The 16,464-nt window shown below is 34.6% G+C and overlaps 1 protein-coding gene across 4 annotated transcripts in view; it reads left to right on the forward strand.

Annotated features, from left to right (window-relative positions):
- The window catches only part of EPHA3 (EPH receptor A3), a 405,712-nt gene that overhangs the window by 16,209 nt on the left and 373,039 nt on the right, over nucleotides 1–16,464 (forward strand). For all 4 annotated transcript variants that reach the window (XM_027979022.2, XM_060404088.1, XM_042230433.1 and 1 more), the window contains exon 2: nucleotides 7,025–7,089. In XM_027979022.2, coding sequence (XP_027834823.2) covers nucleotides 7,025–7,089 — 65 coding nt within the window. The remainder of the gene's footprint in view (nucleotides 1–7,024; nucleotides 7,090–16,464) is intronic.

Genomic DNA, 16,464 nt, shown 5'->3' on the forward strand with positions numbered 1-16,464 from the left:
TAAATACACTTAAATAATTGAAAGGATCTTCTACTTCAGTAAGAAATTGTGATATTTAGTTTTGCAAATTATTTTGCACTGTCTGTATATTTGCAGCACTTAATTTGTAAGAGGAGAATGTTTGTTTAACTCAGTCTTTCTAAGTGAGCAGATAGCCACTATGAATCAAAATTTTGAAATGATCTTGAAAAAATCTTGGTGTATTAATGATTCTTTAAAAGTAGAACTCCAGAAATTTATGCTACAGTTGTTCATCTCTCCTTACTGAAAACATTTGTTTGGAAAAACGTACTATAATGGCCGAGTCCTTTAAAAAAGTGTTAATGCGTTCTTAGTAGTAAGAAGGGAAGGTGGTATAAATTCTTGACACAGAAAGTTCTTCATGACATTGACAATGTCAGTGAGCAGAGGAGTAGATGTTTGATTCTATTTCTTCATTATAATAGAGGGTGGGGAGAGAAGAGAAGCAAGCCTCCTGGGTATCTTAAATCCATAATTAAGGAGGAATAGTGATAGTAAAGATCAATGCAAGGAATGCAAGCAAGGTTTCCTTCTTTCCAGAAGCACTTACAACCAATCTAAGCCAGTTTTGCTGTTGTTGTTCAGTCGCTGAGTCCTGTCTGACCTGTGACCCCATGGACTGCATCACAACAGGCTCACTATTTCCTGGAGTTTACTCAGTATTATGTCCTTTGAGTTGGTGATGCTATCCAACCATCTTATCCTCTGCCTCCCTCTTCTCCTTTTGCCTTCAGTCTTTCCCAGCATCAGGCTCTTTTCCAATGAGTCAGCTCTTCATATCAGGTGGCCAAAGAATTGGAGTTTCAGCTTCAGCATCAGTCCTTCCAAAGAATATTCATGGTTGATTTCCTTTAGGATTGACTAGTTTGATCTCTTTGTTGTCCAGGGGACTCTCAAGAGTCTTCTCCAGCACCATAGTCCAAAAGCATCAATTCTTTGGTGCTCAGCCTTCTTTATGGTCATACTCTCACATCCATACATGACTACTGGAAAAATCACAGCTTTGACTGTATGGACCTTTGCCAGCAAAGTGATGTCTCTGCTGTTTAATATTCGCCACCCCCCCCCCCCCCCCCCCCCCCACCCCCCCCACCCCCCCGCACAGGGTTTGTCAAAGCTTTCCTTCCAAGGAGCAATTGTCTTTTAATTTTATGGTTTTATGGCTACAGTCACCATCCACAGTGATTTTGGAGACCAAGAAAATTAAAACTATCACTGTTTCCACATTTTCCCCTTTCTATTTGCCATGAAGTGATAAGAGTATTTGCCATGATCTTAGTTTTTTGAATACTGAGTTCTAAGCCAGCCTTTTGACTCCTCTTTCACCCTCATCATGAGGCTGTTTAGTTGCTCTTTACTTTGTGCTATTACAGTAACATCTGCATATCTGAAGCTGTTGACAATTCCCTCAGCAATCTTGATTCCAGCTGTAATTCATCCAGTCTGGCATTTCTCATGATGTGCTCTGCATATAAGTTAAATAAACAAGGTGACAATATACTGCCTTGTCATACTCCTTTACTAGTTTTGAACCAGTCTGTTGTTCCATGTCCAGTTCTAATTGTTGCTTCTTGACTCACATATAAATTTGTAGGAAGCAGGTAGGGTGGTCTGCTATTCCCATCTCTTTAAGAATTTTCCACAGTTTGTTGTGATCCACACAGTTAGCAACTTTAACATAGTCAATGAAGAAGAAGTAGATATTTTCCAGGAATTCCCTTGCTTTTTCTGTGACCCAACAAATGCTGGCAATTTGATCTCTGGTTTTTCTGCCTTTTCTAAACTCAGCTTGTATATCTGGAAGTTCTCAGTTTATGTACTGCTGAAGCCTCGCTTGAAGGATTTTTAACATAACCGTGATAGCTTATGACATGAGTGCAATTGCACAGTAGTTTGAATATTCTTTGGCATTGCCCTTCTTTGGGATTGGAGTGAAAACTGATCTTTTCCTGTCCTGTGGCCACTGCTGAGTTTTCCAAATTTGCTGACATATTGAGTGCAGCACTTTAACATCATCATCTATTATGATTTGAAATTGCTCAGCTGACATTCTATCACCTCCACTAGCTTTGTTCATAGTAATACTTTTTAAGGCCCACTTGACTTCATACTCCAGAATATCTGGCTCTAGGTGAGCCAATTTACCCTATATTTTGTAACCTATACTTTGTTCTTAGTCTTTTACTTCATTCTGGTCGTTGTTGTTCAGTTGCTAAGTCCTGTCCAACTCTATGACCTCATGGACTCTAGCACTCCATGCCAGACTCCTCTGTCTTCCAGTATCTCCCAGAGTTTGCTCAAATTCATGTCCAATGAGTGGTGATGCTATCTAACCATCTCATCTTTTGCTGCGTATCCCCTTGTTTCACCTCAGTCTTTCCCAGCATCACGTTCTTTTCCATTGTGTAGGCGCTTCACATCAGGTGGCCAAAGTACTGGAGCTTCACCTTCAGCAGCCGACCTTCTGATGAATACTCAGGGTTGATTTCCCTAAGGACTGACTGGTTTGATCTCCTTGCTGTCCTTGAGACTCTCACGTCTTCTCCAGCACTGCAATTTGAAACCATCAGTTCTTCAGCACTCAGCCTTCTTTATGGTACAACTCTCACATCTGTACATGACTGCTGGGAAAATACATAGCTTTGACCATAAGGATCTGTGTCAGCAAAGTGATGTCTGTTTTTATTAATACCCTGTCTAGGTTTGTCATAGCTTTCCTTTCAAGGAGCAACTGTCTTTTAATTTCATGGCTGCAGTCACCGTCCAGAGTGATTTTGGAGCCCAAGAAAATCAAATCTGTCGCTGCTTCATTCTATACCTTCTAATTCCTATCAGACAGCACACATTGCTTTGAAAAGCAAATCTCTCCTTAGTGCCCACCTGAAAGCCAGTTCAAGGAGACTGAGTAAGGATTCTCTTATTCTTTTCATGATTGTAAACCCCTTCACCTATTTATACACTTTTCTTTTTTCTATTTAAAAGCAGTGAGATTAGACAGTAAATAAAGCATGTGAAAGACATTGAGAACAATATCCAACCAGACTTCTCACAGTGTTTTTTGCCAAAAGGTTTCTATTTATATCTCAACCTAAGTGGATTGGAACACTGCAAAATATGTCAAATTTCAAACACTTTTAGAAGTTCATATATGCTATATAGCTCTTTGACTAGAAAGTATTTTGAAATTAAGGAACTGAGATATTTTCTATTACAAATCAAAACTATTTAGAAATCAAACTATTAGAATATGAAGTCTGGTAAGAGATCATTTGTATCTTTGGCATATAACCTGGCATGAGGCAGTCATTAAAGAGTTAGTCTATTTATATATTCCCACCTACCCTTAAACATAGTTACTGGATTCTTTTTTGTTAAAATTGATAATTGTAAATGCAAAATTTTCAGCAATTAAACTTTTCATGTTATGCATTGTTACTAAAACTCAGACTACAATATATTTGTATGTCACAATTCTATCTCCTCTGGCATTTAAACAGTACCCCTTAGATTGTGATTAGGTCTCCATCATTTTTGCAAGAGGAAAGCAAGAACTAATGTTCTCTCCTGTATCATTGCGAGGATTAAGACATTGTATTGCAAGGTTAGAGTGATGTCTCTGGATCAGTGAATCCAGAGACATTACTCACAGCAGGTTGACTTTCAAATTCCATTAACTTTCTCTTCTCATCTCAATTATGCTACACGCAGATTGCTATACAACTGATCCCAGCAGACTGGAGGTTTATATCATGGCCAGTTTCAGTCTAACAGTCATTACTTTAACACGGCTAGAATTCTTAGGTTGTGTTGTTCTTATTTATCTATAAACAAAAGACACTTTATAAACCCCAAATAAGTGCTTTTGAAAAGAATTTTGATGCCAGTTTTCTTCTCTATTAGGCTATATATTGATGGTTGATTTTCAATACAATTCAGAAGACAAATGGAACTGTTGTTGGTTAATATTCTAAGTTTACAAGAACATTGAATCTGTATAGCATGTTAAGATCTCAGGTGGCTTTAAATAAATTTATATTATTTGATCATCATAGCAATATTGTGAAATAACCAGTGCAGACATTATTATGTTTAATAGATCAGAGGATCAGAATCATGAGTAATGCTTCTAATTTTGTGTTCCCTCATTCAAGTTAAATAGAGTGCACTAAAAATTCAATTTCTGAGTGAATGCAATAGATTTAATTAATCTCTCACACTTAATTTTAATTGACAATGCAATACAATTCTTTTTGGCTTAGCTTTTCTCCTTCGAGTAGAAACCAAATGCTAATGTGATTAATCTAGTCTTTTCCCCCTCATCATTATCATCAGAGAAAACTTAAGGATATAGTTCTTTAGTGAACAACCTACCTTCCAATGAGTAATTTACTAAATTTGCTAAATCTCATTTTCCTTGCCTCAAACACTTTTTTCCTCTGGTTATTAATATTGAAATTAAATCATCCATTCATCTTAGCATGTGGAGTGACATATATTTATCATTTAGTACAGATTCAATTATTACATACACACAAAAACTTTGAATCATTTAAATCCCTAAAGACATTACAAATATGATCTAATGATTTATGAATACTAGCCCTGTAGATTCTACTATGCAAATCCCTGAGTGTAAATCACCTGATGGGAAATCACCTAATGACTGACAGAAACAACAACTGAAGTACGTGTGTCTTTATCAGAATGAATGTTGGTAACATTCCTTAAAGGTGAGGATGTATTCTCATATTTGCAAAAATTCTTTAACATGATTTAATCTGAAATTCTGGGCTTCCCAGGTGTCACCTGTGGTAAAGAATCTGCCTGACAATGCAGGGGACACAACAGACATGGGTTTGAGCCCTGGGTAGGGAAGATCCCCTGGAGAAGGAAATGGCAAACCACTCCAGTATCCTTGCCTGGGAAATCCCATGGACAGAGGAGCCTGGCAGGCTACAGTCAATGGAGTTGAAGAGTTGGACACAACTGAGCAACTGAGCTCAATCTAAAATATTATCTGTAACACTAACTGGTAGATGTTTTTAAATAATCATTTTTCAGAGATAATGTCAATATAATTAAGGATACTGTTAATTTCCAAACTGATATCTGGGGAAATAATTTCATTATGGAAATTACACTATGCAATCTATGCAACATCTTTCTTCTCCTTTTCAGTTCAGTTCGGTTCATTTCAGTCACTCAGTTGTGTCCGACTCTTTGCAACCCCATGAATTGCAGCACACCAGGCCTCCCTGTCCATCACCAACTCCCGGAGTTCACTCAGATTCATGTCCATCGAGTCAGTGATGCCATCCGGCCATCTCATCCTCTGTCGTCCCCTTCTCCTCCTGCCCCTAATCCCTCCCAGCATCAGAGTCTTTTCCATTGAGTCAACTCTTCGCATGAGGTGGCCAAATTACTGGAATTTCAGCTTTAGCATCATTCCTTCCAAAGAAATCCCAGGGTTGATCTCCTTCAGAATGGACTGGTTGGATCTCCTTGCAGTCCAAGGGACTCTCAAGAGTCTTCTCCAACCTAAATATAATTACTTCTCACTGGTATTAACTTATTGTGAAGGGAAAAAAGTTTAATCATTAAGGAATTCCAGTGTAATAGATTAAGTTTGTAGGGTTTTTTTTTTTTTTTGCTTTTTTGTGTTTACTAGCAAAACAGAGAATATGACTTTGAGAATTTTATCTTTTTTAACTTAATTATTAGAAACTTTTCTTATACTCATCTTGTATATTTTTCATCTAACCAAATATCTTTTAAAATCAGTGCTTAAAAATTCAGAATTCTAACATCAATCACATATAATTCTTTTTCTTAACATTTTATAAGTGTAGTGTTTCCTTTGTAAGACAATAAATGGGATGATTTAAGAAAGAGTGGTGCTTCTCATGCATCATGAAACACTTTGTTGACAGCATGTGGACATGTACTTTGCCTATATTATTAACATTATGTTTTGACTTATGAATATATGGAACCCTTCAAAATAAGTCTCTCTTATTATATTTATTGATTCACCTTCTCTAGTTCATGTTAATAATACCTTCATATTTTATGTAAACTTCTTCTGCATCTTCCATTAATCAATCATGGGGTTATTTTCTAATTTAGAAGAAGGATGTGGTAAAACCACAGTTCCCACTATTTAACAGATTGGCAATCAACATAAGCCCTTTGTTAATAAAGTACCTTTTTATATTTTAATCCACTTCTAATTAATGCTTTCTGGGCTTAAATCATTTGCCTTTCTCTTTTAACATATTCAAAATGCAGTCACATTCTTGTTATATTTTATCATTTATCAGACCTAATAACTAGCAGAAAATTCTGAGCAAAATTATTGAAGCCTTTGGGTAACAATACTTTCTTTAAATAAGTAAAGATTTACACAGGTGAGATTATAATATATAATTTTACTTTGGTTTTTCCTCAAACTGGTAGCTAAGCATTTTATTCATTATGTATAAGTACACAATTTATACAGTATTAAAAATATGCACATTACAGAATAATGTATTTAGCCAGGGACAGTATGAAGATGCCATATCAAATATGTAAAAAATATGTTTCACTATGAAATCATGTTTAACTAATTTATAGTGAAATCATGTCAATTTATCAAATTTAATGGTCTTTGCAGTTACTTTGATTTCTTATTTGCATTAATGTTTCCTACTTTGGATTTTTATAATGTCCTCTTTAAACCTGAAATTATTCTGTCAGTATATTGAATATATTTATAAACAAACATAAACAGTTTTAAAAAATGTCGCAGAAACTTCTGGTTCCTTACTTTTCCCTATTATTTCTTTTCTTTGTAATACCCTTCTTATATTAATCATACACATATAATGAGAATGAGCAGAGTCGTGTTTTTTGAACATGTTGTTATTTCAGCAACACATACAACATCAATTTGACAGAGTTAAATAGAATTCACTCCTTTTAACTGTGTTTGTGTACCTGTGTTTTTTGTTTTTTTTTTCAGTCAATTTACTGGATTCAAAGACCATTCAAGGGGAGCTGGGATGGATCTCCTATCCATCACATGGGGTGAGTTTGGTTACCTATTGAAAGGAACACAATTCTGTGTGTTGCCTTTCTTAGAGATTAGGATTATTGGGAACAGGAACTCCTACACTTCTGATGAGAAATTATGTTTATCACTGTAGTCAATACATGGACTAACACGGCTTAATATTTGTGTCCAATGGAACTATTGAGCATTTGGAAGTTGTTGTGTTGTTTTTTTTTTTTTCCTCTTCTGAATTTATCCATAGGTTGAATGAACTAAAATAAATGGTTTGACTATTACTGTCATCATGCAGATGATCTAAACATGATACCTAACATCTTTTTGTGATGTAGTCAGAATCAGTGAATTGAGAAGAGACTTCACAAATTTTAAGTGACGTGGAAAATGTGTATTTGGAGATGGTCACCTCTGGAGTTGTAGCCTTAAAATAAACCATGGAAACAATTCCAAGTAGGGTAGGATCTATTTGTCAAGACTATAAACCTGCATCGCCATCATTCCTTTGCTTAAAATGTCTTCAATTTGTCTAGGTCAGTTTAAAATTAGGCATTTTATTTACAAAAAATATGTATGCTTGCTAAGTTGCTCAGTCATGTCCAACTCCTTGGGACCCTTTGAACTATAGCCCACCAGGCTCTTTTGTCCATGGGATTCTCCAGGAAAGAATACTGGAGTGGGTTGCCGTGCCCTCCTCCAGGGGATCTTCCCAAACCAGGGATCGAACCATCTCTCATATCTCCTGCATAGACAGATGGATTCTTTACCACTAGCACCAGTTGGGAAGCCAGGAAAAATATGGCTGCCTTTAAACTCTAAGCTTTGTATATACCTTTAATGTTATGAAATCAGACACAGGTTACTAAAGTGTATGCCATTTTGGGACCCAAATGTTTATGATGATTCTTTATGTGAGAAAGTTTTCCTTTTCTTTTTTTAATTGAAGGGTAATTGCTTTACAGTATTTTGTGGTTTTCTGTCATACATTCTTTCTTTCAGAACAAAAAGAGGCTCATACATTTGGAAAATTCTTCTTCCTAAAAAACTACAAAAAATGCCTAAACACATCTGTTTTGTTTCCAAGGATAGCTTGTAGAAAATACAAAGTGCTATTTTGAAATAGTTGTCGTAGGAAAAAACGTATATATTCCTATTTATTTTATTCCTACACCATCCTCTTTTCAAAGAGGTTATAATTACTTTGACTTGGTGTTCAGTCTTTAGATTTCTGTGCCTAAACATACTAATTTTTACTAGCAGCTTCTTCCTCACCAACGGATGTTTTGCATCAGGGATACTTCATCTATCTGTCATCTTGTATCTGCTTCTCTTTCTTGTGCACCTTGACATTGACATAATGCCAAAACCTATCACATAATCAGGTCTTGGTTTGTGGCTCAGAAAGGGAGAGTAGGAAGTACGCCAGCATTTGGTTTTCCCATAGGTGCAAAAGGAATCAAATGGTTAAGATAAAGCACATCCTGGGTAGTCATAACAAATGAATAGAAACTCAGGATTGAGCTGGAAAACTGATTTAAAACTCATTGTCCAACTCATACTCAACTATAATGTTGATTTTAGAAATTTGAGTTTTTCATTACTCCATAAGATAACATATCATAGAAGATATGATTGCTGTCTAGGAAGATATGAAAAGCAAAACCATACTAATTCTTTATATCTATAAATATAAATAGAAAATCTGTTTAAAAATAAAAAATTAACTTAAATATCAAAGCAGCAGTTTACTTCTCTCTTTTTTTTCCTGCTTTAAAGAAGGTATAAGGAAAACATTTCTCATATTGAATATTTGGGGAAATGAATTCGTTTACCTTGTTTATCTAAGTTAACACTTTTATTTCTAGATATACGTTGGATGGAGAAGGGTGTTCTAGAACCCTGCCATGTAAAGTGTGTGTGCACCAATCAGCAGTGTCAGCACGTGGGGGATTCTCAGAAATGCAGCCCCACCCCAGCCTTTTTGAGTCAGAATCTGCCTCTTAACATGGTCTCAGGTGATTCACGTTAAAGCACATTAAATTTAAGAAACACTCCTCAGGGGAAGGGTAACTTGCCTCTTGACTTTTCCCATCTCTTGCACAATTTCCCACCTCCTTTCTCCTAGGAGTCACTTATGGTTTTCTCATGAACAGTTTTCAATCTCTCCTTCAGCCTCAGAAAGCTGACCTCAGGCTCCCTGGCCTCTTCTTCATGGCTTCTCTGGTTTATCTAGCATCTGTGACTTCCCTATTTCAGATGCATTAAATGGCCTTAAAATAGCTGGCCAACCTCTCCAGGCTTATCATTAAAACTAGCAGGGAGGAAAAAAAAAAACAAAACAAAACAAAAACATCTCCCTGAGAGAGAGTGATGTTTATAATCTTAAGTCCCAAAAGATTTAGTAAAAGAGAAAAGAAAAAATTAAATATGTAAATTATTGTCCTGGGTTGATTTGTAGTACATTTGTAGTATATAATGTCCATGCAGAAATAGCACTAATTTAGAAAATGTGATGTTAATATTAATTTCTTTTTGAGATACTAATGATATTGTTGACTGAAAACTCTATGGTCAGTTGAAGTTTGGGATCTAATGTCTTTGCTTGTATGATTGTGCCTGTAAATTCCATTTATTATTTTTATTGCCTAATCATTGCCATTTTCAATTTGACTAGAATATAAGAATTTGGTGTTTGTTTTAGTTTTAAAAGGAATAGGTAGTTAAATCAGTAGTAATATATATGCCTCAGGGTTTCCCATAAAAAATGAAGTGATAGCCGGAAATAAGTTTGAACTAGTTATTATTTAAATTAATTAACCCTAACAAGTAGAAATGCATCTGTTTTCAGGTTAACTAAAATATAAATATAAGCTTTGGAGGGGAAAATTATAGTGATGTCACAGCATACTTAATCACTTAAATATCCTACTCTCTTCTGTTTTTTGTTTTTTGTTTTTTTCTGAGAACATGTATGTTCTACTCTCTTAGAAAATTTCAATATTATGATGCTGTATTATCAGTTATAGTCACCAAGTTATACATTAGATCCTCAGTCCTTATTCTACAGCTGACATTTTGTACTATTTTACCAGCCCCTGCCCATTTCTCCCACCCTCCCCTCTTGGCAACCACTTTTCTGTTCTTTGTTTCTGTGAGTTTGACTCGACAAGCGGCATAGAAAATATGGTATTTTTGATTGAGGGAAATGGTTCTCAATGGATGAGGGGGTAGATAAGTGGGGAAGCAATTTTGATTTTGCCCCATGGGGATATTTGTCTGGAGATATATTGGCTGTCACAGCTGGGTGGGCAGGGCACAACTGGCACCTAGCGTGGAAACTAGGGGTCCAACTTAACACCTTGCGAAGACCATGACAGCTTCCTACAACTGAGAATGACCTTCTGCAAAATGACAGCTTCCAGGCTGAGAAACCCTTACTCAAGGGGTGGATAATGGTGATCCATCAGGAGGTATGGTCAAGGGAAAGACCTTAAGGGTACTCAGCAACTTCTTAAGTCCCAGCCATACTTCCATCAGAAGCTCTGCATTCCAGATCTTTTTATTTTTTTTTCCAGGTCTTTTTAAATATAAGTTTTAAGAAATAGACCAATAGTTCTTTCCAAGTTTGAAATGTCTTTCATGTAATGATTACATCACCAGAGCTATGTAAAATTATTATTTGGGGGAAAATTGTCAAGAACAGCTCATTCCTTCATATATAGTATTTTCTATTCCTAGTCATCCTCTTCCCCAGAGATATAGTCACACTTAAAACCTTAGAATTGACTTATGGTATTTTCTTGGGAGGATTATTTCTATCTCTATTTTTAAATAGTTCTTCATATCTTAAAGGAAACCTGGTAGAAAAGTATGGTGTTGTGTTAATTGCTCAGTCATGTCTGACCCTTTGCAACCTCATGGATTGCTGCCTGCTAGGCTCCTCTGTCCATGGAATTCCCTAGGCAAAAATAATGGAGTGGGTTGCCATTCCCTTCTCCAGGAGATCTTCCTGATCCAGGGATCAAAACCAGGTCTCTTGCATTACAAGTTGATTCTTTATCATCTGAGCTCTCAGTTTGGTACTTTATTATTAGGTATGGGAAAAAATATCTATGAAGAAGTTTAATGAAACTTTGGTTTTCTCTCGTAAATTTCATGGAAATATTACTCAAACTTGTCAACTGAAATTATCAAGAGGGTCATGATAATTCATTATAATTCATTTTCAATGAAAAGTTTTTTATTTGACATGGATATTTTCTGGTACTAAATTTGTTCACTTTAGCAAAGTAAATAAGCAATTAACCTTCTCTGGCCCTATAAACTAGGAATTATATTAATAATATTTGAATGTGGGGTTTAATTATTCAGAAGTGTTAGTAAATAATTCAGTAATTTAATTTTTTTTTGATTTAGAGAATAATCAACACATATCAAAGCCTATACATATTGCTGGATTATAATATAGAAAGAATCCATAGTTTACACATGACTAGTACTTATATTGATTGGTCAATTGAAATGTCTTAGTCAGTGTATGGTTACAGAGAAGAGATTAGCGGGAAGTAGGCAACATAGTTTTCACTTAGGATAGTATTGGTAAGATGGTTAAGCTGTACAAAGGAATCAAGAACTTTGACTCAATTAAGTAAACTTAACTAAGGAGAAGAAAATGAAGAGAGATTTGAAGGAGGAGTGGGGTGGAATTAGTAGTCTCAAAATCAGCAATTGTAAATTTTAAAAATAATTAAACCACCTCCATCTTTCAATTCTTTTAGGTATTTTTTCATAAAGATTTTCCTAGCTATTTATTGCTGTCTTAACAGTGATAATGTACTTAAATAGAAAACAGTCTCCTGGCAAATAGAGACCCCATTGGTTGCTCACTCAATATTTGTTCCCTGGTTTTTCTTTGCTGACGGAACACTGAAACGGTTCATGTTTTCACCCTCCTATGTGTTCCTGGAAAATGACCCCTCTGTTACTTTGCAGGGTGAGTATTGATTCATCTGAGAGCAAATCATGATAATTAAGTCATTTTTCCAGTGTTGGTTTAGGTAAGAGAATGTAAAGCCAGTGAGACTGGAATAGGACTCCAGTGACTTTGGGAAAGTTTCCTTCCAATAAAAAGATAGGAGGTCTCTGTGACAGTCTAGAGGGGTGGGATGAGTTGGGAGGTTGGAAGGAGGTTCAAGAAGGAGGGAATATATGTATACTTAAGGGCTAATTCATGTTCTTGTATGGCCAAAACCAACACAATACTATAATTGTGGTCCTCCAATTAATAATTAAAAAAAAAAAAAAAAAAAACCATGGCGAGGAGGCCAGGTGCTTTGTGCCTCCGGGTTTGCTCTGGGATGGCCCAGAGTCCAGTCTGGAGGACTTGCATTCCCTTAATGGTCAGAAAGGTAGGGCCAGAGAGCATTAGAGAGACCATCCAGGAACCCTGACATCTCAGAACCACTGAGTTATGTGGAGACATATGTTTTCCTTATTGAATCCATTCTTTTTGTATTTCTCATACTTTCCATGTAAAGATATCCTGATAGGATGCAATGCTTTATCTCCTGGTCAGACACCCTGATTTCTCAGTGAAGGCTATGGCAATGCATAATTCTATCCTACAATGTTATCTGTATTTTCCCAGCTTGTCTTTTTTTGTGCTTTAATATGATGTCAAAGATAACAGGAAGAATAGTAAAATAGAATAAGCACATTACGTAGAATTGGCACATCTGCATTCGGATGCTGGCTGTGTCTTTTACTGCTGTATGATCCAATGCAAGCCTATTAACCTTCGTTAACATTTATCCTCACATTTTATTGAGGCATAACAGTAATTTCTAAGTCATAGCACTTTAGAGTAAATGATGGTTGGGCAAGTGAGATGTTCCTGTATATCTAACTATGTATATCTATCTATCTGTCTAATACACAAATGTATGTAAAATAGGTATACAGATATCATTTCTTAATCTTAGATAAATTTTACAATTTTTCCATTCTAATCGAAACCCGCTAAATTCATTAATTGCCATTGTTCAGTTGCCCAGTCATGTCCAACTCTTTGCAACCCCATGGACTGCAGCACGCCAGGCTTCCCTGTCCTTCACCATCTCCCAGAGCTTGCTCAAACTCATGTCCATTGAGTTGGTGATGCCATCCAACCATTTTGTCCTCTGTCATCCCCTTCTCCTCCTGCCTTCAATCTTTCCCAGCATCAGGTTCTTTTCCAATGAGTTGGCTATTCAAATCAGGTGGCCAGAGTATTGGAGCTTCAGATTCAGCATCAGCCCTTCTAATGAATAGTCATTCATTGATACATCTGCTTAAATCTCAGTCTATAACATGTCTTAAAGATGAATTTTGAAAAAGGAAAATTGATGGTATTATCTGGGGTGCCAATTAATACCTCTTCTCAATTAAGAGCTCAAAATATTACCATTAACAGCACATGATTGTTATTTCATTGAATCGCACAGGTCAAAGTTTGCATATAATCTTGAAATTTTGAACTGAAAGAATAAAAATAAGGTAAATCAGGTATCCAATTTATTTATTTAGATTTCTAAGTGGTTAGAATTTCCTCAAATATTAATATTTCTTCTTCAGAGATACCTTCTATCTCTCATATGCCACCCTCCTGCCACCCCTAAGACTAGGATATAATACCTGTTAGCTCATCTGCCTTGTTCTTCATTGTACCGCCTCAGCTTGTAGTTATATGTTATTGCAGTTATTTCATAGATATTTATCTCAGCCTGGAAATGGCAAGTTCTTTGACACCAATTCCCATTTCATGAAATTCTCCCTGTTTTTCTCCCATTTAAGATTCTTAGATTAATTGCCCATAAATTTAAATTACCTGGATAAGTAAAAAATAAAAGCTTTCCAATACAAGGGAGGACAACGAAACTAACACTGATTTTGCATTTGTTGAGAATAATTTGATGTTCCAATCTGTTGTTTTAGATGGGGTCTGTTAATGATTTCATGCTTTTTTCAATGGCATAATTTAGGTAAAATGACACATACTATAGTTTATATATTATATATGTATGAGCATATATTATAGATGTACTTATGTAATATATAAATATACATATATAATAGTATAGATATATGTCTATATTACACATATTATTTTTTGTACTAGCAGATCTACTTAGTTAAACATAGTTAGAAAATACTACAAGCCTATGCATTGGAAGTTAACTGAAAAAGAAAAGTAGCTTAGGATAGCTCTATATTGAAAATTATACAGGCTGTTGTCTAGGGGTAAAAATCTGGTATCCTGCAAATAAATTCCAGTTACCTAAAACTAGAAATATTTAGAGTTGAGTGAATCATCAAGAATAATGGAAATAATAAAAGTACTCTCTAAAACAAGTCTCTAATATAGTATAATTTGCCTTCAATATTGGAATTATTGCTATTTGTGAAGTCTGGTTTCTAAAAGTCTTATCTGCTGGATTTCTACCTTTCATTTTATGAATGGTGTCTGAAATGCAGGAAGAATATGTTGACAACTGTATGTCAACGATAACCACATAGGACTCTGCCTTTGTGAATCACAGTCCAAAGTCTGCTTCATATGCTGAAAATAAAAATTTTGACATATGTGATTCTTGGTCATTTAAAATTTTTCTGCCTAGGATGAATGATGCTATATATTTTATATACATTATTATATATATACTTTATATATATTTTATGTTCACTTTCACCTACTGTGCTGACCTTTCTAGGACGGTTGTCCGATTAATTAGAAAAAACATGACAAAGTTTGATAGGTCTTTTTTAACCTTTTCTTGAAGCGAAATACACTATAAAATAAGGTGGAAGGTGAATAAGTGGTAGAAATCAACAAAAATAGAATTTATTCTAGCAATATTAAATTTATAAAATTTAAAATGTTATCTTCTATCTGTTTTATCAGAAATAATGTTAGTGTTTAAAGAAAAAGAAATATTTTTCATTGATAATGTTGTATGTTTCTGTATAAATCCTCCTCTTTGTGTCAAAACAGTGCTTGTTTATATTTTGGGGATTGAATTAGAATTTTTAAAATATGACATGTGATATGCTTTGGTTTTTATTTTTATTTTTTGGCTTTGATGTATAGCCTTGGGTTTAGAGGAAAGGAGACTTAAAACTTATTTGAATGGGTTTTCTTTATTTCGGCTTTACCCACAAATTTGTACTTTGTGATATTTGACATTTAAATGATATTAGTCATTTAACATAAGTAACTATAGAGTTAAATAAAAAGCTAAGATACACAAATATTTTTCATATCTAATTTTAATGTTTACATATTTAATAAATTTATTATGTTGATTTCATATTTGTTTCTTTAAAAAAATTCAAATTGGCAATAAAGTTTTGCTTCTAGTGATTTGTCATATTGATAGCATTTTATAAAAATAACAACTTTCTTAGCACCAAAATATTTTACTTTGTGCAACTTCAAGTGAAAGACCTTTCTGATGAAAAAGGAATTATTAAAATAAGAATAACCAAAATATAGATACTAAACTTAAAAAAAGAATGGTTTTCATACTTATTTTTCATTAAATTTGTTGACACATGTACAAAAGGGTATATAGCAGATCGGATATCAATTTTTGTTTTGCTAGGAAATGTCCAGCTCCCTTAAAATAAAGAGCATACTTAGAACAAATGCTGTATTTTCAAGTTTCCAAGTTTTCATTTGAATATAGGATATAAACATAGCATATGTGTTCCAATAGAGACGGATTTCCATTCTGTCATTTCATTAAGTGTAAGTCAAGAATTTTGATGGGAATTTTAAAAAATCATAATTTTCCCCAAAGTTTTACTTATTTACTTTACTCCTTAAATATTTTCTTTTTAATTTCATAAATTAATGGTCTTGACCTTTAGGTTTATTATTCATTGGTGTTTCATTTCTTTTGAAAGATTTTTAAGAAATTAAATTTGGCCTGTAAAAAATATTGCATAAAATACTTTTTAAATAAGTCCCATGTCCCAAATGATAGCCATTGCACCTGAGAACATTTAAAGGTTATAACATTTAGAACACAAGAAACTTCAAGTATTTCTGCAAACTTCGTAGCTCACTGATTGCCATCAGTTTTGTTTGTTTTTTGCTAGTGATGTTCACTTTATTCAGGAAATGTTGTATGAAGAATTATCAATGTAATTGCCCAGATTTCTTGGGACCTGCTAAAATAATTTCTCCCTTTTACATGGGACATAAGAAAAAAAACATCAAGGGGGATAATATGCTCAATTTTCTGAATAGCCTGTTTACAAGTTTGTTTTATTCATTCTGGTAGTCAGGCAACTTACCATATACAACACACACACACACACACACATATGTTATGTATATACAGTTATATAAAACT

The sequence above is a fragment of the Ovis aries genome, chromosome 1 (assembly GCF_016772045.2).
Source record: "Ovis aries strain OAR_USU_Benz2616 breed Rambouillet chromosome 1, ARS-UI_Ramb_v3.0, whole genome shotgun sequence".
NCBI classification, from domain to species: Eukaryota; Metazoa; Chordata; class Mammalia; order Artiodactyla; family Bovidae; genus Ovis; species Ovis aries.